Source organism: Gnatocerus cornutus, chromosome 10 (genome assembly GCF_029298725.1).
Source record: "Gnatocerus cornutus isolate USDA-ARS CGAHR chromosome 10, icGnaCorn1.1, whole genome shotgun sequence".
Taxonomy (NCBI): Eukaryota; Metazoa; Arthropoda; class Insecta; order Coleoptera; family Tenebrionidae; genus Gnatocerus; species Gnatocerus cornutus.
In genome coordinates, this window is record NC_142242.1 from 1,204,054 (window position 1) to 1,228,525 (window position 24,472).

Here is a 24,472-nt window from a genome sequence, read left to right on the forward strand (position 1 = left end):
TGTTATTTAAGGGTGAGAAAAACTCAGTGTATGTACTATGTAATTTTATTTAATATTTTTATCCAATGAACACATTGTCAATAATAAGATAAACAGATTGCGCCATTTACAATGTAGTAGAGATAGGGTAGGAAGGACGAAAAATCGAGAAACAAAAAAGTACAAAAGTGATAACCACTTGCTCAGGGGAATAACATAAATTCTATTCGAACGCCATCTAGATGAGGGCATCAACAGTCATAAGTGGTTGATGTAGAATGGCGTAATCTGGCAGCAGCTAATTTAGTGACACATAGATATAAATAAATAGAATTTAATATTTCAAGGTACCTTTAAGGCTAGTTGAGATCACTAGTGCACTATTATCTCTACGGCAGCCGCACAAGACAGAGTCGGTCGCAGCATGCAAGAGAACTGATCGTGAGTGAGCACTGTCACCTGTCACAGCACGGAGAGCCCGCCCTCCGGCGGTCGGTATAGATTGTACATGTGAATATCCTATCACTTCATAATTAATTTGACATTTAATACAATAATTATTAGTTAATATTGCTCAGTAATGTTCTTAAGTAGTATATATACCATTACGCGTATTACCACCTAATGAGAATGAGGAGAGTAGCGAACTTGTGTACACAGGTACACACTCACTTGATGTTTAAAAAATGACACTCTAAAAGTACCGATATTAGTTGAGTGTAAAACAAATCGCTGGACATTAATATGATATATAACGTAACTACATGAATACACTCGTTAGTGTTAGCAGTATTAGGCTATTCTACTACTCTTACGCTACACCCTATCATAACACTGCATGCACTCAAGTGGAATTTGGCATGGTATGGCATGGCCCAGACGTTCTTATCTAATGTGAGCACTTCGCATCATTTTGATTGATACAATACAGTATTACATAGGATAGAGAATCACGTCGGTTCCAGCAGGAGATAGTACCAACATTCCACATGTACTTCCCCTACCTTTGCCGCTCATACAATCTATAACATTGAGAAGAATAAATAATTATCTCTTTGGCATAATCACTATCCAGATGTGGCAACATTTTATAATTTAAATACTGTTCGGCTATCTCTATTTCCATAGTAAAAGTCCTTTGATTAAATGCTTGGTTGACAGCTTCCAGAACTGACATTCCAATTACAAAATACATAAGTTACGAATAAATTGTGATGACTTCCTGGCCACCACCACGAACCATTAGAACGCGTTCTAAACCTTCAGTTAGAACTTCCAGAAATTCCATATCTACAAACCAAATGTCACATTATCCCAGTGGTACCACTAAACTTACAATTCGACTCTCGTTCCATCTTGGTGTCTTTTGGAGGACCAGGTAAATTCAGGATCACTAGTTGAGCTTCATGGGAACGGTTGACTATCACTTCGTTTAATTTCACTGCTGTGTGCATCCGACGCACGTTACCCTCATCCCTAAACACCCAAGTCAAAAACCAAAAAAAAAACCTCAAATTATACGTACGGAGTTATAGTAGGTTTCTTCTTTTCTTCAGATATAGAATTCTCCTTCGTTTCTTCATTACACTCCTTCTCCGAAGCATCTTCCTTTTCCGCCGTCGAATGGTCGTTCTCCTCGGGTTGTGAATTAGGCTGAAATTTACCATTACCCCCATCATTGTCACCCTTCCTTCACTTACCTCGTTTGTAGGTTCATTTTCAACAACTTTGTTGTCTTTATCGCCGTCACCACTAGGCTCCTGGAACCTAACCTTGGTGGCAGTTTTAGCATCTATGTTCGGGTGATGTTGATCTACGATTGATTGCACCTAAAAATAACTCGTGTGATTTGTTGACTAATCAATATCATCGCACATTTGCGATATTTCATTAAATCAGTTAACATAGTTAGGGGATGATGTATGAAAACTGAACATAAAACGTGCAAAAATTAATAAACCATGAGCCAATCTAGCAAAACACGATGATGCTTTACCAGAGGCAGCTTCTCTTCGGTTGACAACTCATTGAAATCCACCAAATCCACCTTGCAAATCATTACAGATATTAATAAGTGAAAAAAATCCCAAGTTGTCAACGGGTAAGGATTTAGGAAAAAACTTACCACACCGAGAGTTTCTTTCTTATTGAGCCGGAGTTCCCGAAGCATTTGGTTGCGTTGTTCCATCATCAAAGTCCGTTCATAAGTATACGCCGAGATGTCACTATCCATCTAAAATCACCAAATAAACTAAGGTTCTTACAAAAGAAAATTCGCACCATTTCCACAACTTCCACTTCTGCTTCGATTCTAAGATGGTACAAGAATGTTTTCAAGTCTTTTTTCATTTGGATTGAATTGTCTTCCATTTGAGCAACTGTAAAGATTCGCATTTTGCAATTTTTCCACGTACGATGTTGTTTTAGCAAGAACGGCAGTAACATGAGAAGACCGCCGTCATGAACAATCCACCAAATATCGATATTGCCGTAGACTTTTTCCGTTGAATCTGGGAAGAAGTTGATACCTTTAGGAACTAACAACGCCATCCGCGCGGAAGTTACGTTTCGAACGGTTTGCAAAAACACTTGCCACGTCCGATCGTCTTCCGATTGTCGCCAACCATATGGCCAACCTAATATAACGGTATTAGGTTTCATACCGCCTAAACCTGATGTTTGTACTCTGAAAAACAAGATGAAAAATAACGCCGCTTTGCGAAGTTAGCTTACAAATTGGATAGTCCTTCCGTAATATTGCGTGCAACTAGGATATCAACGAAACCTTTGACGCGCTCCTCGTCCATAGTCTTCCTCAAGCTTTGTTTTGCTGCCATTGCTTCTCCATAAGATCTTGTGAAATCGCCACCGATTACCGACGCGCATACCGTTAAGCCTTTGCCTGAAAGGAATTTGTTAGGAGATGTTGGAAAAAACGACGAAGATTAGGGTGGTGCACAATATCAATAATTCTGTTTATAGCTACCGTTTATGGCAGTCATAAAAATTTTGGTAAGAATTTACAATGTTTGCTCAAAGATCAAATCGCACGCTCACCTTTCCTAACAATGACTTGGCAGACAAAATGTCTAGAAAATAATCCGAGCTTATGAATTTATGACTAGCGTGTCGCTATCAAGGCGATTTTCGACTAGGTTTTTCTTTCGGGTTTCCAAATTACCACTTAAGTATAATTCCGGTGTTGTAAAGTTGATATTTCGCATCACCCTAATCAATAAATTACCTGCTTTCAACTGAGATGCGAAAGCGAATAATTTCCTGTATTTGGGCACCAAATCGGTTGTTAATTTAACCAGAATAAGAAGCTGAGGTCGCCAGTTCTTAGTATGAGGAGGACCTTCTTCCAATCTCAGTAACGAGTATCGTGCTGCCGATAAAGCTAAACCACGGATGCCGTCACCCCACTCCTTTTCGGCACTATACATGTATCGGATTATGTATGGATGATAACATGGTTTGATTAGCTTACCCCCTGTATTCGATGTATTTATAGATCAAGCCTGCCATCCCCATGGCAAGTAGTGCGAAATACCAAGATGTCATGAACATTATTGCTATACACAACGATAAGCCGAGAAACGAGAGCGACCAATGGTAATATTTAAATCTTGGCCGCCAATTGGGTGTTCGCAATAACGTTTGTAATGCACAAGCGAGATTTACAAAACCGTAGCACATTAAGAAAAACATCGATAGTAAAGGCGCCAAAAGATCAACGTTTCCTAATAATATACCACATTGACAAATTACGATAGTTAATAATAAAGCTCTGGTTGGTTCTCCACGGCTTGACGAGACGGCAAATGGTGCTAAAAATGGAATGATACCGTCTTTAGCGATGGCTTGAAGTAAACGAGGGGCTCCGGTCAAAGATTGCAGACCAGCACCAAGAGTTGAAAGGAATGATCCTATTAAAATGACCCACTCGTTCGGCCAAGCCATGTTGGCCACGACTAATTTACCTCCTATAGAAACACCAAATCTAAAATCAAGCACTTTAGTTGGTACCACTCCAATAGATCTTGTACTAACTTGTCTCTAAGAAGAAGGTTGTCGACGGTACCAGCGAAAAGAATCACAGATGATAGATATACAGTCGAGGTGGTTAAAATGGCACAAATTGTTCCGATTGGAATGGATTTTTGGGCATCGGCTAAATCACCTGAACGATTTGATCCAGCCATTATACCAGTTACCGACGGAAAGAAGATCCCGATTAATATTGTGAAAGAAGTTGTGATGTCTGACACCACTTGATTGTTATCTCCATATAAAGGGACCATGGGTTCGATATCTGTTGGGTTTTTCCCAACGGCGATGTATTGCCCAGCTTCCAAAAAGCTATCGTAAATATTCTCTAAAATAAAAACTTTTACATAGATTCCCCCTAAATTAGTGGCGATTTACCAAAAATGACCCCAGATGACAATCCTTTGATCCCTTGCACAATTGATACATTATGGTTTTGGTAGTATGGGTCGCACGCCCCACGGGTGCCATTGCCGCAAAACATTTGATGTACGGGACCGGTAATGTTTTTGTGACAATCGCCAATGTTCACTCGTAATAATCGTTTTCCGAGAACGCAGAATCTGCAATTATTGAGCTCAAAATAGGTATTGTTATCTTACTAACTACAAAAGCAAGTAATGAAGAATTAGATTTGGACAAACATGCAAAACTGTTATACTAACTGCAAATCATCTTTGCCGTTGATATTGCGAAATATTCCAATGTACACAGCCAGGATGGAAAGAATGACGCATGCAAGAGCAACCGCGGCGAATTTGTTGACAAACTTGACACCGACGAAGACAATAGTGCCCATCACCACGAGCAACCCAGTCCCATATACCCGGAAATTGTTGTACATTGCATCTTGGTCTTTCGTAAAGTCCCCGAAAATTGATAACCCAGGAGCCATGTACGTCTGGAAGACATCATCCAGAAAAGTTGGAGAAAAGTTAGTACGTTGGTTTACTTACCAGGACGATTTCGACAGCGCCCACGATGTACATAGCAGCTGCTAATGTCGTTCCTGTATAAAATAACATGCCAACAGCTCCGCCAAATTCAGGACCAAGAGATCGAGAAATCATGAAATAACTCCCACCCCCTGGTACCACTCCGTTGGTGGCAATAGCGGACATGGAGATGGCTGTTAGCATGGTAACGCAGCAACAGCATAAGACGATGAGAAAACCTTGTAAGGCTCCTGCTGTGCCCACCACCCACGTTAATCGAATGAAAAGAATTACACCGAAAATATTTTGTATACAGGGTAAGTAGACACCCATGAGAGTGCCCATTCGAGCGCCCCCTCCAGACGGTCGTGCATCGGGGTCGTTAGAAGCCGGTGGAATGGTGTTCGAATAGTTCGCCAAAGAACTAATAAGGGTGGATATCCTGGGTCTGTCCTCCATTTCTTCGGAGTACAAATACAAGTTCGTCTCGTAACCAGACATCTTTTCTGACACAAACGGCTGTTCTTCCGCGCCATCTCCTGAAATATATTTTTAAATCAACATCTTTGATCAGATCAAAACTGATATTACGACAGCAGCGCAAACATTGATTTTATTAAAATACATTCAAAACAAACGCGACTGTCAGAAATAGCATAGTGACGTTCAAAATGCAGCTTTTATTTTGATATCATTGAATTATTAAGCGTTACTGAGATTGATCAAACACAGAATCGCTATTAAATAAATTCTTTTACTCGTAAATTCATTTCATTAGTCTCCATAAAGTGCAATCTATTCAACTTCAACAAAAACTTTATTAAAGGAATTAATATAGCTCGCCAACACATCAGACGCAAAAAGCTTCATTCCCGGCTAAATTGGAAGGAATAACTCACCAATTGAAATTAAAAAACTGGGATGGTTTAAAAACGAAAATAGGTCATTTTTTTGTCTCAGGATCATTACCTAAATGAAAAGAATCAGTTAGAAAGCCAATTTCCGGTATCGCTCGTAAATGAAACCCGATTTTCGAAAATTTTGAATGAACTAAATCACCCTCAAACATCACGCGAGCTTCTACCTTTTCTGTGAGATAATTATTGGCTCCGTCTTTTTTGGCGTCAAAGCCCATAAAAAACTTTTTATCTCAGGATCGGCTGAGATGTCCGTTTCAGACCAATTTAGACTTGGAAAATTGTTTTCCGGCATCAATTCGTCGAAATTTCTGCTAATTTAGCAGAAATCAGGCGAAAAGTCAACCCCAAGTTTTCATGATCTATATTGCTAAACTTACAGACATTTTATTGATTTGTCTAAAACTGAACAATATTCGGAACTTAAAATTGTCATTTGAAGGCGAGCTCCTTTCAGAGCGAAATTGTATGACTTTTCTTAACGATTATTGCTAAAAATTAAGGCTAATCACTAGCAATAATTTATGTAACTGTGCATTCCAGGTGGGCGCCCGCTAAATTACCACCTTGACTTCATTATCAATCAAGTCGTTATCATTTAGCAAAATGTAAAGTGGATAATTTGCATCAGTTAATGAGAAACTCTATTTTCATCATAAGAGGTATAAATATACCCCGTGATCCACTAAATATTCGCGTCAATCAACAGGAATTTTCAGTTTTAATCTTGTCACTGCCACGTGTATTTCATTTTTGTTATTTTTATATTCGGAGCAAAACTGAATTGAATAAATATGTAAATGATTTTCGTTTCGAATACTCATGCACTAAAAGCAATTATGTTTATGTGAACGATTTATAATAAAATGAGCCCCAATAAGCGATAAGGTTGATATGTATCTTATTAATACCAAACCCGATTTGTGGCGTGCAATAAGCGAAAAAATATACTGATTACACAATAATCAGAGAGCCAATCTTTGATATTGCAAATGTTAGGTAATATAAGTGAGGTAATTTACGATATTGGATGAACCCCGGATTTAGATAAAATACAATTCCGACTTTTTTGTAATAAAAAAGACGCAATATTACGATAAACAAAAGCGGTAAATTTTTAAGAGGATAATTCAAATATGCGAGAAGCAAAACTAATCCTTTCCTGCCAACAAAGTTAAAGCGCGCTTTTCCCATTTTACAACGTTTATTGCGTTGACATTTATCCCTTTCTTCCGCTAAGAGTGCTTCTTTTATATTATAGTTTATTAATTGTATTTAGCTCGAGCAAAACCTGAGATTATAAGATTATCTTTGAATTTCCTCTGTTTTATTGTCGGTTTTCACAGCGACAATAGGAATCATATTTCACCGACGTTACTCAACTTTAAAAAATAAGCGACAATACGAAATAAGCGGATAAATGATTACACATAAGCCGCGACACTTCTATGGTAAAATGTATTGTTATGTATCTTGAAGTGAAGCCCGTCAAGTGTCTTAAAGGTGTTTTTTAAACGGAAAGTCAACAATTTAATCAAACTATCTAAACACGAGTTTAAATCCACCGTGTGATTATCTTTAAAATTAACGAGATAAAGAACCGGCCGTTTTCTCAGCGAATTATAAAATCTAATCACGAAAACGCAACTCGCGTAAATGAATCTCAAGCTATTACAACAATAATTATAACTAAAACGGCAGAATAAGTGCCAGCTCATTTCATTCGTGTGAAACTCAGTTTTAATCAATGCTTGTATTATCTAAGTGCAAAGTTGAGCAGCCCTTTATTTAGTAAAACGTTCAATATAAGACGAAAGAGGCAACGTCGCCCGTAATCTCACGAATTTAATTATTAAAGTTAATTAATCCACGCATAATTCCTTCGTATTTGAGATGAAGCAGAAAATGTCTTCAAAAACTCTTCCGAATATGCAAAAATCAACTTTTTTTGACGCACTCCAGATAATTAGCTTTTAGAATTAAAATATAGAGTTAATTCATTTAATGAACCGTGCACGAAGCCCACTGTGTTTGATAAAAATGCAATTGAAATCTATTTCGAGTGGTTTAAAATTAGTTACATTTGCGTAAGAGTAGCAATTTTGATTTACATTTCTAATCGCGATCTGTCGATTAAAAATTATATACGAAATGACAAGTTTACGTTGATTCTAAATTTAACCTCGCCTACACCTCTCTCATTCTCTAATAATTTGATTTTACAGTAATTTGATAATATTAAGAATGGAAATGTGCACAAAGTCAACTGCCCTAATTTGATTCTGGTCTGTTTGAAACTTTTCCCGTTGCGGTGGAGTGTGACATAATTGAATTCTATACAATCATATATAGTATAGTGAGTACCGAGAAACTCGGAAATCGGGAATTTTATAACTACGTTACACATACGTTAAAATCGAAGTTTTGTCAGATTGAATCAAGAAACTAATTTGTTGGAGTCAAGAACGGGTTGTTTTACTAATTTATGTCTCCGCGAACTTGAAATTCATTTAAGAGTTGTCGGATCAAACGCAAATAAAAAACTTCTACTCATGCAATGTTAACAATATCTCCGAGAATAATCAGACGAATCAAAAAAGCAAGCGGATTGAACAAGTCACCGTTATTTTCGTTATTTATTTTGTTTGAAACTTTCAACGCGCAAGTTTCTTTGAAATACTTTAATTCCATAAGAAGTTTGAACTTATTTATGAGTACATTCCTCTTGGGATCTAAAATATTTAATAAGGATATTAGTTAAGTTTACAACCCTCTTTTCTCGGTGAAAAACCGAAACATTTTTTATAAGAGGAGTAAGTAACTTGAAAAGTGGATAATATTTTTGATCGATGGAGATAATTTCATGTTTGATCTATTTTACGACATATAAAGCTTTTATTTATGCGTATTAGAGTGATATAATGGGTCAGTAATTGGTGGAATAGGGTTGTTGTTTTTCGAGGGTGCTTTTTGTATTTCTAAAGCGTGAAACAGTTGTGTTTCTGAGACAATAACCGTTTTCTTTAATGCCAAAAGGCTATTTACTTAACTGAGAGAAAGGTTCGGTCAATGCGCAACGTGGTCTAAATGTAATAATTTAGAAAAGTCGGAGCTTTGGAGGTAATATAAAAGCTCTACGTATCCATCCGTGACACGTTGATGCATATGGAACAGCTATTATCTAATCTGAACTTGGCGATGATCGATAACAGAAGGATTATAGAGCGCACCTTATTATGATATATTGCCTGGAATAGTTAAGGTCAAATATGTCTAGGTAGATGAAAACATGCATATCACGAAATAAAAAGCTTATTTGAAATCGACGTGTTCTCCTTCGTAGGCTTCCAGCTTTACGCAGGCTCATCGATCCGATCCGACAACCCCAGAGAAGGATTAAGGAAGTCCTAGGCAAACATGTAACGAAAGGGCACCGTGACAAATACACACTAATTGACTAATAGCTACTTTATTTCCATTATTCCCCAATTCAAATTAAGGGGAATAAAAAATATAGGAGATGCTTTGAGACACTCCTGTCTCTGCGGTGTTTCTAGGTTAAAGTTCGCATCGAGGCATGACCTACAAACAAAAATCTCCACCCACTTCTTACAGATCCGTTTCGCGATTTATCTCATCGATTATTTCACTGCGATATGAGCTTGCCTTTTGCTCAAGTGATGGTAATTACAGTAAAGTCGAGAGAGATTATGATACTCCAAGAACAATGAACGAAAAGTTTTCGAAACAGTTTTTCTGCTACGAATATTTCTACCATCGCATTATTAAATTTTGGAGACGCAACTTATGCAAATTATGGAATACACGGAGTTTTCAGGATGTCTATTTGGTTATAAAACAAATTGGAGTGAAATTGCTGTTATTAAATTGTTGCAAAATTTTGATACGGCGCATAGTGGGAAAATTGACAATTTCGTAGCCGAAATTACATTTGAGGTAAATTTTAAAATAAACTTTACATTTGGAAAATATTCTGCAGCCCTGCAGAAATACAGAGCAGATTGAGACAATATTTTCTAAATTTTATTTAGTACAGCACAAGTTAATAAACATTTCAAATAAGCAGATTAAAGCCACAAAACTACTTTTAAAATTTGTATTTATAATGTCAAATTGTGAGAAATACCTCAAAGAAAGTAAGTTGCTATGGTTTCTAATCTCTTATTTGACTGGAAGCATTTAGATGAGAAAGCCCGAAGCCTGCTTTATATCATTCCAATCAAATTTCCAGTGCTCGGGAAAAAGCTTCTTACCTTTTGCCTATTAAATAGGAAAAACTAAATCTTTTTACCTGTGATTCTAACATCTACTTTAATTGGATGCTGCTTTTCTATGTTAACAATAAGTATGAAATGTACTGAAAATATTTGATAAATTTTATATGTAGAAAAATTCACTCGTTTTATACAGATAATAAAATTCCAATAGAACACATCTGATGCTCGTGCACGCTGGTGTTTTAAGATATAAATTTTTCATTTTTACTGTTGCATATTTAGTTTTAGATGGGCGTTGTGACAGCGAAAATGATAAAAAGTGTCACTTATAAGATTATATTATTTGTCTGTGTGAAAATGATACATATCGCCAATAATCTGATTCCGTCGCCCGGAGTAAACGTGTCTATAGAGACAGTGATATTAAATTTAGCTCAAATGACTTGTAAGTTCAAATCAATAATAATGCACTCAGTATATTATTTGGGCTCTAGCTATTTCACAGCGCTTTGTTAACTCTTGACATTTATGTATCTGTCTACCGCCATTTTGTCAAAAAGCTACACAAGCTTAATCAACAATTTCAGGAACAAAGGAATTTTGGTTAGTTTCTGGGCAGTGTGCGACGGATAGTTATTTTTAGATGGGAATATTCTGTCGTTATATCGTTAATTGCAGGGATGAACAAAACTGTCATTTGCAGAGCTTAATGAGGCCTCATTATAGAACGGTAGTTCGCGTAAATGTGATTCGTTCGTTATTTACTGATATATCCCAAAAAGCTCTATCAAAAGACGGCAAATATCAGTCATGGTGATTTCCCGTCTCGTTTAAGTATTTGCGCTATTTATTTCCGGGGGTATTTGATGTCAGTTTCTTACTTTGTAGTTTAGAGGCGACGGAAATTTGAGCTTTCACCTTTAGCTGTTAAGCGGAGGAAATGTCGAGTGATTAGGAGTAGATGCATAAAATAGATAATAATAAGGGTTGTTTTAAGAGAGTTATTTTAGTCTGTAGTGGTGTTGCGATTTTTGTTGTTTCAGCAATTAAGAAGGTGGTGGATGAAAGGAGAAAGAAAGGAGGTGGTTGTCCGGGGTTGCGACCTTGCATGTGATGAAGAAGTGCAAGTGAATCGATTTATATTATTCTGAACTAGGTGTTTTTGGGTTGGAGATGATAGACGTTGAATTGAAAGCGAGTGTAGCGAGCGTAGCGATGTGGAGCACGCAATTGGCGGCGACGCGCGCGTTGTTAGTGCACGCGGAGCAGGTTAGCGTAGGTCGCAAAGTTGCGCAGCGCGTTGCCTTCGACGCCGCTGTCCAGGTGTGTTGGGGCGCGATCCGAAGAGAGATCGATATCGGGGCGATCGGGCCGGGGCAAGGCCGGGTGAATGTAGGTTAGCCGAGCACCGGCTGGGCGGTGGCAATCGATACGGGCGCCCCGGGCCGTCGCCCCCACAGTACCTGTTCCCTTAGCTGGAGAGCAGTGGCCATCAACCACCGGCTTGGCAGCAGGGGACGCTGGGGTCTTGCAGTCATCTTCGCCAGCGGACATGGCGGGTGGCCGGCATTCACCGAGTGCGCTCAACGAGGGCCAACTCCAGCACGCGCGACTCCGACCGCCGCTGCCGCCGCCGAGTTACTGAATCTGAGTCCAGCGCAGCATCCCTGCCGCCGCCAGCCCGGATCCTGATCCCCGCCCCCGACCCGGCCGGATCCGGGACCAATCCGCTCCCGTACCACAGCTCCCGTACTCCCGTGCTCCAACTGCGTGTTCCAATTCCACACTTCTCTGCGGACACCTGATGGCAAAACCCTACAACTCCCTCATAATCATTCTTACTTCATCCACCATCATACCAACCTAAGCACAAACTTAAAAAACTTGTCTGTATCCCCAACACCATAAACATCCAACTTTAAAGAATCTCGGAAACTACAACTTAAGAGCCGATAACCCGATTATCTTTCTTAAAACACTCTCCAAGACATCACTAGAAACAATTTATCTAATTCCTCACTCCATCTTCACTTAAAAACTTGCGATTTTTCAACTATCAAACCGACATTTCAGCAAACTTTCCTCATATCCTCCTACATGTTTCTAACATTATAGGAGAAGAACCTCGGGATTACATCCCGTTCTAATCAATGAGATCCTCAGAAATTCTGCCGGTAACAAAGAACCTCTTGAACGTATTTCGAGATTCTGCAATTTAGTACGAGCAGGACTCGTTCATTCGATAAAACCCTAAGAAGGTCGCCTTTAGCCTACTTAACACTCTGCAAAAAATACTATACTGCTCGTAAATATTATCAGAAGTTAATAGCTGTATCTATAAAGACCATAAAAACAAAGAAACTAGGCTCAACAACAATGAAGACGGAGAAGTTTTAGATAGATTTTGATCGCTAGATTATAACCGATATGTAGTAAATTTAATATCATTATTGGCCAATTTTTCAAATAGAAGCCGTTTAGGGTTGTAGGCCCATAAAATAAAACTCCTTTGTTAACGCCCTTAACATGTTTTTAATTGGGAAGAAACGCCAACAGTGCTCTTAGTTTCATTAAAAAAATCACATCGATTATAGTAGTTAATATCCAATAAGAATTTATTACTAATTTCGTTCGCTAAACCGTCTAACTGTGACATTTTGTCACTACTGTAAGCCATTTATCATTTCGCTGAGTGGATGCTTACACTTAACGTGCCAAATTATAACAACCAAAAGTGTCGATAACTTAAAAATAATTAATTATTCACGCTTGTTGAAAGGTTCAATTTAAGACAATTAAATTATCGCCTGTTTCCCCAGCCAAAAAGTTCGACAAACTTTCGGAAAAATACAGAAATTGATCATGTCTCATTAGATTTCATTATTCGTACTTCTAATAGAATATCACCTGGAAGTTCGCCAAATATCTGTCAATTAAAAACTTAATCTGTATCGAAACAAAGAGTGTTTTAAAAAGTGAAAATCCTAACTTCATTCGGATCTAGAGCTTAATTTCCAATTGTGACGTAAGTGCAGTCTGCAGTCAGAAAATCAATTAATCAATAAAATGGATTAAAATTTATTTGCACGTTCTTTTATAAGGATATAGCAAGTCATTCTTTGAACCTGATCTTAGACTTGAAGGTTACAAGACCCGTTGTGGTTTCACTCGGTTATGCATATTTTAGTAAATGAAGATTTGAGACACTGGTTTAATGGAGTGCTTCTACATTGTGCGCTCATAGAGTAATAAAATTGTGGTAATTCTGGCATTCCTAGGGTATTTGGTATTAAATGCTCGTGGTTTCTTTATTCTCACTTTATCGTTTGTTGTACGGAAAGAAAATTGTTTCATGTATAATGCTTAATACGGTGTTGTCTATATTCATACGAACTTGACAAACCGGAAAATCTCCGAAAGCTTTTGTTTCGTCTAATCAATGATAGCAAGCGAATACGTCTAGCCGAGCTTTTGATCACTTTTCAACTTTTGTAATCTATATCCAAACATTGTCTTGATCTGTTACATTTTGTGATAAATTCGATTGGTTTCGAGCTCGTGTGAAGCGATGAAATTTGCAAATGGAACATGATGTAATGAGTTTCAAGTTCTTTAGATCTGAAATTCCGAGTTTACCTACTATATATTCCATTACTCGACCAGGTTGTTTATTATATAGACCTTCTGGGCTCAAATGTTCGCTTTGTACATTACGTTCTAGGCGTTCTTTACTGGTTCTCATTCCCTTTACGCTGTTTATATTCAGTTTCCAATTCCTCACATTATGTTCGATGATTTCTGCTTTGTGTTTCTTTGCCTTTGATCTTGTGGTCTTAATAATAACATTAAATAACTCTTCATGAAATTTCATACATTCCTGAAAAGAAAATTATCTCTATTCAAAATCTTGTATTGTACAAAGCTACGAGCTTCATAAAAACATTACAAATCCCTCGGCAAAAATACTTATGCAAAAAAACTTTACGAAGTTTCCCCATTTTCCTGACTTTATTAAGATAAACCGTGTCCAAATCCACCCGCAAATTAAGCAAGGATAACTTTGAAGACTGTATAATTTTCTCCTCTTCATTAAGACAACGACGGACGTCAACATTTGCAGAGCTTGAAATAATATTTTTGCTATTCAAAGTTACTTGTTTTTCGCAAAACGTACGTTTTTTGATCAAAGGGTTTGTGGACCATATCAAAAAACATTGAACTGTGGGAATATTTGCTTAGAAAATTTATGTGACGCCAATACCACTCCAAATACTGAGTTTTAAGTGCCATATGACGCTTGTAGCAGGCAATATCGGGGCGCCATATTGTGTAGATTTTAAATTGAAAGGAGAAAAAGCGGTTTGACTTTAAAATATGTATTAAGAATCCCGACTTTGCCACAATTCTGAACGAAACTTTCAGGTGTATTTAAGCTACTGAAAGTGGCACAAATAAACTACGAATCAATTACCATTAAATGCGTTTTTCATTAATAAGCGAAATGTCAGCGAGAAGAGTTTTATGCGCCCGGTGACGTTTATGGTTGTTGCTATGAAACGAACATTTACCTCGATTATTTATTTTTTCTCGTCCCAATTAAGAGTTGAAAATGTCACGATTTCGCTTTTGTAGAAAAAAAACCCAAACACTAAGAAGGTTTTAAACTTATTAAAAATGACACTAAGAACTTAATACCCAGTGAAAACGACACCCCTTAAAAATTCGAAATTTAAGAGGTAACGACACCCTGATCGAGCAACGCAATCTCTTTTAATTTAACAAAATCTCAACTTCAAACTGAACGATACGAGTTAATTATTTTCTAATTATTTTGCTCCCTGATGTAGCAGTTTTTTCTCCAATTAATTTGTTTAACTTTTTGTGAGTCGTAATTAATCATGCTCTTTAGCTCCACTTTCAAATATTTATTCAGAAATGATGTACTTATCATTTTCCATTTTATCTACCCACATTAACGCGATTCTTTGATCGATAATGCCACATAAATGCGTGTTAGAAATCGAGCTGATTACAGCAACAGCTGCAGGCTGAAAAAATAACTTAGATGCTACCGACTGAAATCAAACACTCTTATCTTATCAACGCCAAAAGCGGCCAATAACGGGGTCTGTTAGGGAAGTATCCAGTGATTCCGAAAAAGATCCGGTTTACACTGTTTTGAATCAAATATTTTCAGTGCTTGAATATATTTTGTAAAATAAACCAATCGGCGAAATTAACCGCGAAGAATTTACCACAACTGTATTGATATTTCGTGGAATTTATATTTGTGTGGTGTTCCGTGCAGTAAATATTAAAACTTTGTAATTTAGCACAATAAGTGTAACACAGAGCGGCGGAATTATGGAATGAATTCATTAAAATTGTAGCAGAAATTAAGTACTTAAGCAGGTCCGTACTAAGTGTACATTTTGTAAAATTCAGCAGGTGTTTATTTATTGTTAGATTCTGGATCGTCGTGAACGTAAAAATTTTCATTCGAGCGTTGAGCACACAATGTTCTCATGTTGACCGATCTCGTAACCTTTACACTCTATACCTGTAGCTATTAGACTGTGGTAATGGCGCCTGCGAGGCCTGTAGAATGTAAATTGACTCCTGTCCGATACTTTGCCTGCTGTGTTTACGCGTTAACGTCCTTTTTACGAAAGCTAAAAAAAAATTATCATGTTGCGCACCTCATTATATTCCCCTAAAACTAGTAACCACCTTACCATTAAGCCACCGCGAGAAATATTGATTTATTTACTTATTGTTGCTTTTAGAAAATAAGGTTGAGGCAAATCGTGACTTTATAAATTATGTTTGTGGCAAATTTGTTACCCCTGATAGGACGCTCATTATAAATTTAAATGTGTGAATTAGCAAAATCTTTCATCAAATACATTTCCATGTGAAATTAAATTAACTCACGTAATTACTAAAATCACACATGAAACAAATTTACACTTCTTATCGCCTGCTTATTTGCATATCTAAGAGGTTTAATAAAGTTGCCAGTTCTGTAAAATCATTTTGAATTAAAACATAAACGGTATAACGATAATCTAATAAAAAGTTAATGTTGAGATAACCGTTTACTCGTATCAATAAAACCTTGAAATTATGCGGTTTAGGCTATTTTTAACTCAATTAATTTCTATTTGTTTTCCCCGGAAATGACACCATGTTTTTCCATTGACACTAATATGCATTTACTTCAATGTACTCCATTTAGGAATCGTACAAATTGGGGTCATTTTTACCGAGTCAACTGACATGGAAATTACATTATAAGACAAAATTGATTTAGCTTGTGGTTGGAAGAGGTAGCACTGATGTGTAAATGGAATGGTAAGTTTTGTTGACACTAATAATTTGTTCTGTGTTGATAATTCAATTAATTATGAAAATTAAACGGAAATACAACGTTTAACGGAGTGTAACTACAGACATAAAAATTGGTACTGTTTCAATATGACAAAATTTGTACCCACAGAATGTGCTATTCTATTTGTCCATCCACAATTGATGATATTCAATGTGTCTAAACGATTATGCAGCGAACGTGCCGTGCCAATGATCGTTGAAGATTAATTGCTGATCTGATCACAATAATCCTCACGCGAAGAATATCTGTGTAAATACGATAACATACAAGGTAGACATAATATACAAGTCTATTTTTGGACTATTTTCAATGTCCGTAGGATCTTGACCCTTTATACCTACAGAAAAAATCAACTCATAAATTTTCATTCCGAGATATTATCAATAATTCAGACACGAACGTTGGAAAACCGCCGTAAATACAATTTGTAATCAAAAAATGAAACAAGTTTATCTCTACTTAAATGTTTGCGAATTCTTGTTAAAACACATAACTTCACTCAACCTACTTACATAATGTCATTAAGATTCCAAGCGGTTTGTATTGTTTATTAGAGAAACAGTTTGTAAGTAAGTGTTAAATCGGTTTGTATATTTAAGGTAATATGTGGGTCCTAATCATTATCATTGGTGGAGCCGCAAACCAAAATCACGTTCATCCTGGTCATGATACGTCCGTCCAGAATTAAACAATTTTCCAAGTCAAAACCGGGAAAACTGGGAAGTAATAATTGATGCTTGAAAGTTAGCTTATTTCTTATTCCAACTGAATTTTGTTTCGTAACTCACCAGTGATCGATGACTTCTTCATGTTCAACCAACGAACTGATTTTCACGAAAAAAAGAACAAAGTAAGTAAACTTGACGAAAATTGCCGTTCAAAGTTCAAAGCAAAACAATCAATAATAGGCTGTCATTACATAAATATAATTGTCTATGATTAGGTAGAACTGTTCAAGTTTAAATGTACACCAATTACTGTCCGGATGAAAACATCAAAATTAATAAAAACGTGAACCCTTGCAAAGTTAATTCACGAGACGCGAGAGCAATAAAATCGAGCCGTCAAAAGTGGTAAAAAGCAATCTTTCACTACCCCCTTATCTATTCATGAATTATTTACCGCACGACCCAAAGTGGAAACCTTGACCGAATTTTTATGAAATCTTGTGTTAAGATATCACATCAATTTGATATAGGGGCGATAATGCATTCATGCATTTTTACATAAAGGGGTTTCGAAGTTGCAACATCATTAATAGTTGTAATCTTACTAGTCCGTAATTTTTTAGTTTTCTAGACGCTGAATTGTCAGACATTACTTGTAAGAAAAAACAGAAATTGCTCTATTATTTACGTAAAGACGCTGGAATAACAGAGAGAGAAAATAGCAACCAGATGGTTCTAAAAAAGTCTCCGTGCTGATATAACTTTTTAATTGGATAAAAGTGATATAATTTTGATTACTTAAATCACTAGTATTATCGTTTATTATTTAATCCATAACAATCTTAGATATTACTAGACTTATATAACTTATATAGTTCGTAGTTTGTACTATAAAATAATAATCTTTTATTTTAGATTAATTCCTAAATTAGAACATTATGATTGTTGTCGCAATCAATGATTTATACATAAATAAATTTAGCAAAGTTAATATTTAATTAGGCATGATATTAATTATGCGAGCCGAAAGCAAATTTACAGAAAGTGTGTAAACGGAAATTTACATGTTTTCAAACAAATATCTGTTACAACTTAGAACAATAAAACTCCGAAAATGAAGAGAGATCTATAAAAATCGCGGTGTTGATATAAAGTTCAAATATTGTTATGTGAATATGATATTAGAGATGAACTGAATTTGAATAGAGATTTGCAGGATCATACGTGGACTATAAATATGGAATATGTTCATTTAATTAAGTAAATTTGCAGGTGTGGACAGTAATTGGTGGAATGAAATAATTGTATACCACAGTAAGCGCTGGACAATTTGACTTCGTTAAATCGACTTGGAAAGCTCACAAAATATTAACAATAGTTCGCACTGCAAGTAAACCACAACTGACAGTTTGCGTAATAAAAACTTTACGATTTATCTCCAATGAAACAGACATCTGGTATTTTTATTGTATAAAACAATAATTTTATTGTTTTTATCAAGTTAAAAAATAATCCCATTAACACCCATCATAAATCTAAACAATAATGTAATTCGAATAGATAAAGATGTAATTAATTTCAAGAGAACTTTCTAACTTTCGCAATTTATTGAGATAAACACAAAGCTTTGATGATGGAAGTTAACTCCGGCGCATCCACCAATTTCATCACATCAAATCCACAACAAATGACGTGATTAAAGACACTTTGGTGTATTAACGCGAGTTTTTGGAAAATTTTGACATGCGTTGCTAATTTTAAATCGAGAGAGAAACTCGTTTCATTTCAGTTTTTAATGAAATCATTCCCGTTTTCCCACTTTCCCTGTTTCTCTTATTAAATTCGTCAATTTAAGCGCAAATTAATTGCAGTTTACGTGATTCGAGAAAGAATGGTTTTGTATGCTAATAATGACGCACATTTACACCATATGGGTTCGATCGATTCCTTAAACATTAGTGTTTTCGTGGACTATTAATAAAAATATCAATAACGTGCCATCGTGGCGGAATTGCGATTTGAAGAAGTCGTTATATTTTAAGATCAAATAATGCCAGATGCCAAAACAATTAGGTCAAATGAAGATAAAAGATCCAAGATTATTGTGAAATAGAAAAAAAATATGTTTGTCAGGTTCATAGGTTATAAAACTTTAAGTATTCGGTGGAAATTGCTCTATAAGATAAGTATCAAATCAATATTTCATACACAAAAACAAAAAACGTGTGTTTACTAAGCTAGCTCTATTTTTCTAGGGTTGAAATTTACCAAACATTGGACGCGAAGGCAAAAAAAAAATAGTCTCCCCTCGAACATCAATAAAAGACATACATTTCGCACACCTACCACGCATTAGATCGTAAAATTAGACATAAACTTCATTATAAATAAATATTGAACGTGTTGACCGAAATGTGAGCTCTAATTGTCGCTTCGCCACTTGGGACTTTTATAAATTCACCGCAGATCAGAATATTGAATTTCAATGATTAGTAAACACACAATTTCGGTTTACTTTAGAATCTCCCGAAGTTTTGTGGCCGCACAGTTTTCTCCCAAAGGAAGGCATTTTTATTTAATTCGAGTAAATGTAGTTATTACTCGGCGAAACAAGAGTAGCTATAAAAAGCCACCGTAGAACATACCATCGCCTTGATGACTCATGAAATAATGTGGGGTTGGCAAGTTGGAATGACGTTTGCTATCTGAGTTCCGTTCTTTGTGCGCAGAAGATTGTAAAAAGACCAATAATTTCAAACATCACACAACAACTTCTCTATTTAAGTTAAATTTCCCGATAAATTACTCACAATCGCGAACCCAATTAATTACTGTCGGATCGAGTCAGATTTGTGACGATCCTTCGCGTACGTGTATCCTCTCTATTTGCCTTTTCGTTAATCATTTATACTATGTTCCATTTTAATCATCTCTCTGACGACTCTTCAAACTAATTAACACGGCACTTGCCAACCTCTGTATTAGTTCTATAGTTACTGTTGATTTTGAGCACCGCTACATCTAACTTGGGTTTATTTATTTATTTATTTAATTACGACCCTTTTTTCGCCTTTGTTCGATCGATAGCTTTTTTGCACACCACAAACGTCGAGCTGGGAAACTTTGACGTATTGAACTTGCGGAACAACGCAATTCGAATATTTAAACATTTAAATGGAAGTCGACAAAACAACTTGAAATTTAAATGCTTTTTCTTGTTCTGCATGAATACGGCAAATTTTCGTGCTATGCAAAATAAAGACAAATCTGTGAGGTCTCGGAATTTTATGAGTTCGTTTTGGATGCAATCCATCAAAGTCATCTGCAACAGCAACACGTGCAATAAAACCCCAAACTCTCGTTACATTGTCAGTAAAATGTTACTAAAAACTTTAAAGGAGGAAATTAACACTTGACGTGCGTTGGTATTTAAAAACCCAAACGAAAATATTCGCATGAATGATTTTGTTCACCGTGTGCACGATATAATTTTCTAACATTCTTTATCGCTGCTTCTGTCATGTCAGATATTATACAACAGTTTACAACTAATTTTTCAACAAAATTGACATTTCCCTTAAAAACTAACTTCACTTTTGATACCATACGTTGTATTTTTAGATGCGCATCCTTCTACTTTGTTGTCACGGGAAATATGATACGTGCCTTGTACCTTCACAATTCTATGATAAATGAGACTTGATGAAGTTCCCAATCTTATTCATCCAACAAATGGCGCAATTTGAGTTCGTATTTATCACCTGGAATTCTAATGTTTGATAGAAGCAACCAAAGCTCATAAACTGGAAGCCATGGTATCACAGAAGTCAAATATGAACAGAAAATAACAAGCAATTAGGAACTGAACAGGCAAAAAGTTATTGTGTTTGATAATTACTCAGCTTCGAAATGAAACAAAATTCTGCGAATTAGTGACAAACCGGCAACAAATTTTGCCCAGCGAAAAAATTAACGAACGTACATTTTAATTGGGACCTGCATTTCGTTAAATTTCACCAAAATAATTAAAACTTTGTTGTGCCAACGAATTAAAATTTGCGCGCAAATTAAATATATATTTATTCCTTTATGTAACACACACTAAATGATTTTGTAACCCACAAAAAAGTAATTCGATATTTGAATTCAAGACGGCGTCATCGACCGAATTGTAATTTTTATCAACTTTCATAAAAGTTGCGTTTTCTGTTTTCCGCTCCATTTACTCTGGCCTCTTTATCATTTATATTTACCGATTTCAAATTGTATGTCTAGAAAAATAGTTTTATAATTCATCTCTGACGTTTTTGATTGCGTCTCTCGGTTAATTGGACCCAATATATTAATAAACGAGTTTTTTCAATTAGACGTCATTTCCATGCTCTCGTAATTAGAGGTTTCAATTTAAAAAATTTATTTCCCTTTTAATAAAACCCGAAATGGAGAAATTTTCAAACTTAATTTCGAGGTGATGTTTAAAAATGTTTTAGGTAAATAACGCCGCAGTATATCTTGTTATGCAACTTAATCATCGTTCTTCCACTCGACGAAGAATTCTTTTCCGCCTTTTTCACAATTTGAGATTCAACCTCGTCAATTATTTATTTTTATACACTCCACAATGATACTTCGTTTCAGTTTATTTATTTATTCACGTTTTACTGCCCATTTTACATGTCTCGGTTGTATTTGGAAAAAAACTACAATTTCCAACAATGATTTTCGAAACGACAGGAATTCACTGGCTGCGAAAACTCATGACAGGATTCAAAACACGCAAGATAATTCAAATGCACGTCGCCCACGAATTTGAATCAATCGATTTGAGCGATAGTATGGATTATTGTGGTTAACTGTTCAATTAGTATCACGTGTATTAATTTTAATCAGTATTTTCCTCATGAGTGAGTTATCGATTATTATTGGTGTATGGATGGGAAAATGGGAAGGGCTCAATTGTTTAACTCTATAATACAACCTCTTCTCTGAATGACAAACAGAATCAAGTAACTACATTTTAATCCAGTTTCCACTGCTTAATTTTCTACCCTACTGTTCTAGATTAACAAGTAACAAAGGAATTAATTGCGTTGTATAAACTCGAGAGGATTAAGTTCTGGTGGACGCGCCACCACAAAATTGTTCTTCCAGAAGAAAAACTACCACTTTTTGTTCAGCCTAATAATGTTAATTTAGCGTATTTAAGCATTTTATCCAAGAAAGTAACTCGAGAAGTTTGTGTAATGCTGCAAACAAAAACAAATCACTATTTATAGAACCTTAAACACAAGAGAGTTATTCACACTGTGCTTACAATTAATAAACACTTCGCTTTAGCATCAACAAAGCGAAAATATTCCGATATTCTTGAATTATCGAAAAAACTTTATCGCGTGACGATATATTCATTCTCGCTTGAAGTAAAAGAATCTGAATTTCACTCAAAGCTCAAAGTCAGGCTTGTTATTTGAGGCTTTATAGCGCAAAACTTTTTAAACCCTTGTAAATTAAAATTCACTTATTTTTTGCTGACGCATCTTTTATTGAATTTTTTTTGGCTCAGACTGAAGTCTTTCATTTTTCCAATTTATGAGCACCAAAGATATGGATTTCAACAATATACAATACATTTAGAGATTACTTCCAAACCGTATATTTCGAAAGCTACATTAATTCCAATGTAAGCAATTCATCAAATTCATTTAATTGTCAGTAAAATAAATGTGACAGCAATGTGGAATAAAATTTCTTTCACGTGATTAATGAAGTGACAAATTTTGTTTTCCGACAGTGAAAATTTTCGTAAAAAGACGTTTTTACGCACTATTGTGGTTGCGTCATTCGAACCAAATGAAATTTTATCGTGGAAAGGATGAATAAAACTAGAATTTATCGTGCCCGTTTCCGCTTTTTTTAAAAAGACAACGGGATAAGATGACTGCAGAATAATTATATTCAGTATTTCAGTAACTATTTCGAGATAAAAATGAAATCTGAGGGGTAAAATCTTTCTTTCATTGTTTTCGAATCAGCACTGAAATATTTCGCAGAGCGAGAGTTTATTTGTGAGTTTCTATCGGCAATATATTTATGAAGTATTATTAGATTAATCAATGAGAAGGCCACTACCCTTCGTAGACATCGAAATAACTTGCATTGAGCGTTACAATGAAATAAAAGTGGAGTTATTAAAAGAGGTTTTTGTGTACGAGTGTTGATTTAAATCATGAATAGTGGACAGCTAGACATCGTTGTAGCTACAGGATGTAAATTAAAAGGGGTGTTATCTGAGGGGTGGTTTGTACCTTCCTCCTCTTCGTATGAGCGTCGCACGAGTCGAATTCTCACTCCGTTCATGTCGCAAAGTTAAGGGTAGTTTTCTGCGAAGTGGACGCACGCGGTTTAGTCGGTGGAAAATTTGCGACTACCGCATAGGTCACCCTCATATGTTAATTTAAGGATGGACTGATCGACCAGCTTTTAACAAAGTGAACATCAGTGTTTTTTCCTGGATACTAAAAGATTATTTTCCCCCGTGTTTCTCGTGTTTACCGCTCGTTCTTAATTAAACTGGGGTGGCCGTGAACTAAATATTTCCAGTCAATACAGTGTACTTATAGATTTATTGATGGAAAAAGAAAATTTGTCGTATAAACACGTGATCCACAACAGGTAGACTACGAGGGTAGAACACGCGTCACAACCCTTTGGAGATAATGGAATTACAAAGAGACAATCGTTACATTTCCGCTTGGAAAATAAACGTGAAATACACGGAAAAATAGATACAAACCTGGAATGATAACAGTTTTTCTTGAACCGGCATTGTGCGAGGGTAACAATTTTTCTCTTGATATGTCTTCTTCTTCTGAAAGATGCGAATCACTATAATTACCGAAAATATTATTCGGTTCTTCTGACTTTGAAACTCGAAAACGCTCCGGCATTTTTGAAATTAATTGATTATTTAAATATTACAAGCACGATTTCTTGGTTAAAAGTTTCCAAGGCATTTCACAACACAAATATTTAGTTTCGGTAGTTTTAAATCAAATTTGTTCGCCAAACTACTGCCAACTTACAAACTTAAACTGTTCGACGTTGATACTTATTGTTTAAGCGCGCACAATTTCTGAAACTGACAGCTGTCACTATTTATAACAATTTCTGTTTACACAGCCTTACGCCATCTATAACGACTCGACAAAAACGTGCTCTGCCATCTAGGATTCAATAACTGTGAAAGGATATTAGGCGGTACGCAGGATTAAGTGATCTACTGCGCTCCGGCGAT

At 36.0% G+C, this 24,472-nt stretch overlaps 1 protein-coding gene across 4 annotated transcripts; it reads right to left on the minus strand.

Moving 5' to 3' along the window:
* Positions 1–29: 29 nt before the first annotated feature.
* On the minus strand, positions 30–24,335 carry kcc (solute carrier family 12 member kcc). 4 transcript variants are annotated; one of them, XM_088047486.1, is made up of 15 exons: positions 23,972–24,335; positions 4,986–5,503; positions 4,695–4,930; positions 4,408–4,592; positions 4,033–4,357; positions 3,470–3,982; positions 3,224–3,417; positions 2,713–2,881; positions 2,260–2,665; positions 2,105–2,212; positions 1,976–2,026; positions 1,680–1,808; positions 1,505–1,632; positions 1,316–1,455; positions 30–1,269 (listed from the first exon to the last, which is right to left on the minus strand). In XM_088047486.1, exons 1-15 carry the CDS (start codon positions 24,123–24,125, stop codon positions 1,178–1,180), a joined length of 3,348 nt encoding a protein of 1,115 aa, XP_087903612.1. In that variant the 5' UTR covers positions 24,126–24,335; the 3' UTR covers positions 30–1,177. The 4 variants fall into 4 exon arrangements, with proteins under 4 accessions (XP_087903612.1, XP_087903616.1, XP_087903615.1 ...); XM_088047490.1 differs by lacking the exon at positions 23,972–24,335 and adding an exon at positions 23,484–23,659; XM_088047489.1 differs by lacking the exon at positions 23,972–24,335 and adding an exon at positions 11,583–11,768.
* Between the last annotated feature and the right edge of the window lie 137 nt (positions 24,336–24,472).

Bases quoted from the DNA above. Each gene is read 5' to 3' on its own strand.
- kcc (XM_088047486.1), bottom strand. From the start codon at position 24,125: ATGCCGGAGCGTTTTCGAGTTTCAAAGTCAGAAGAACCGAATAATATT. The intron at 2,882-3,223 runs GTAATTTATTGA...AATTCCTTTCAG, and splicing joins CGCATCTCAGTTGAAAGCAG to GCAAAGGCTTAACGGTATGC. The intron at 1,633-1,679 runs GTAAGTGAAGGA...GGTAAATTTCAG, and splicing joins AAAATGAACCTACAAACGAG to CCTAATTCACAACCCGAGGA.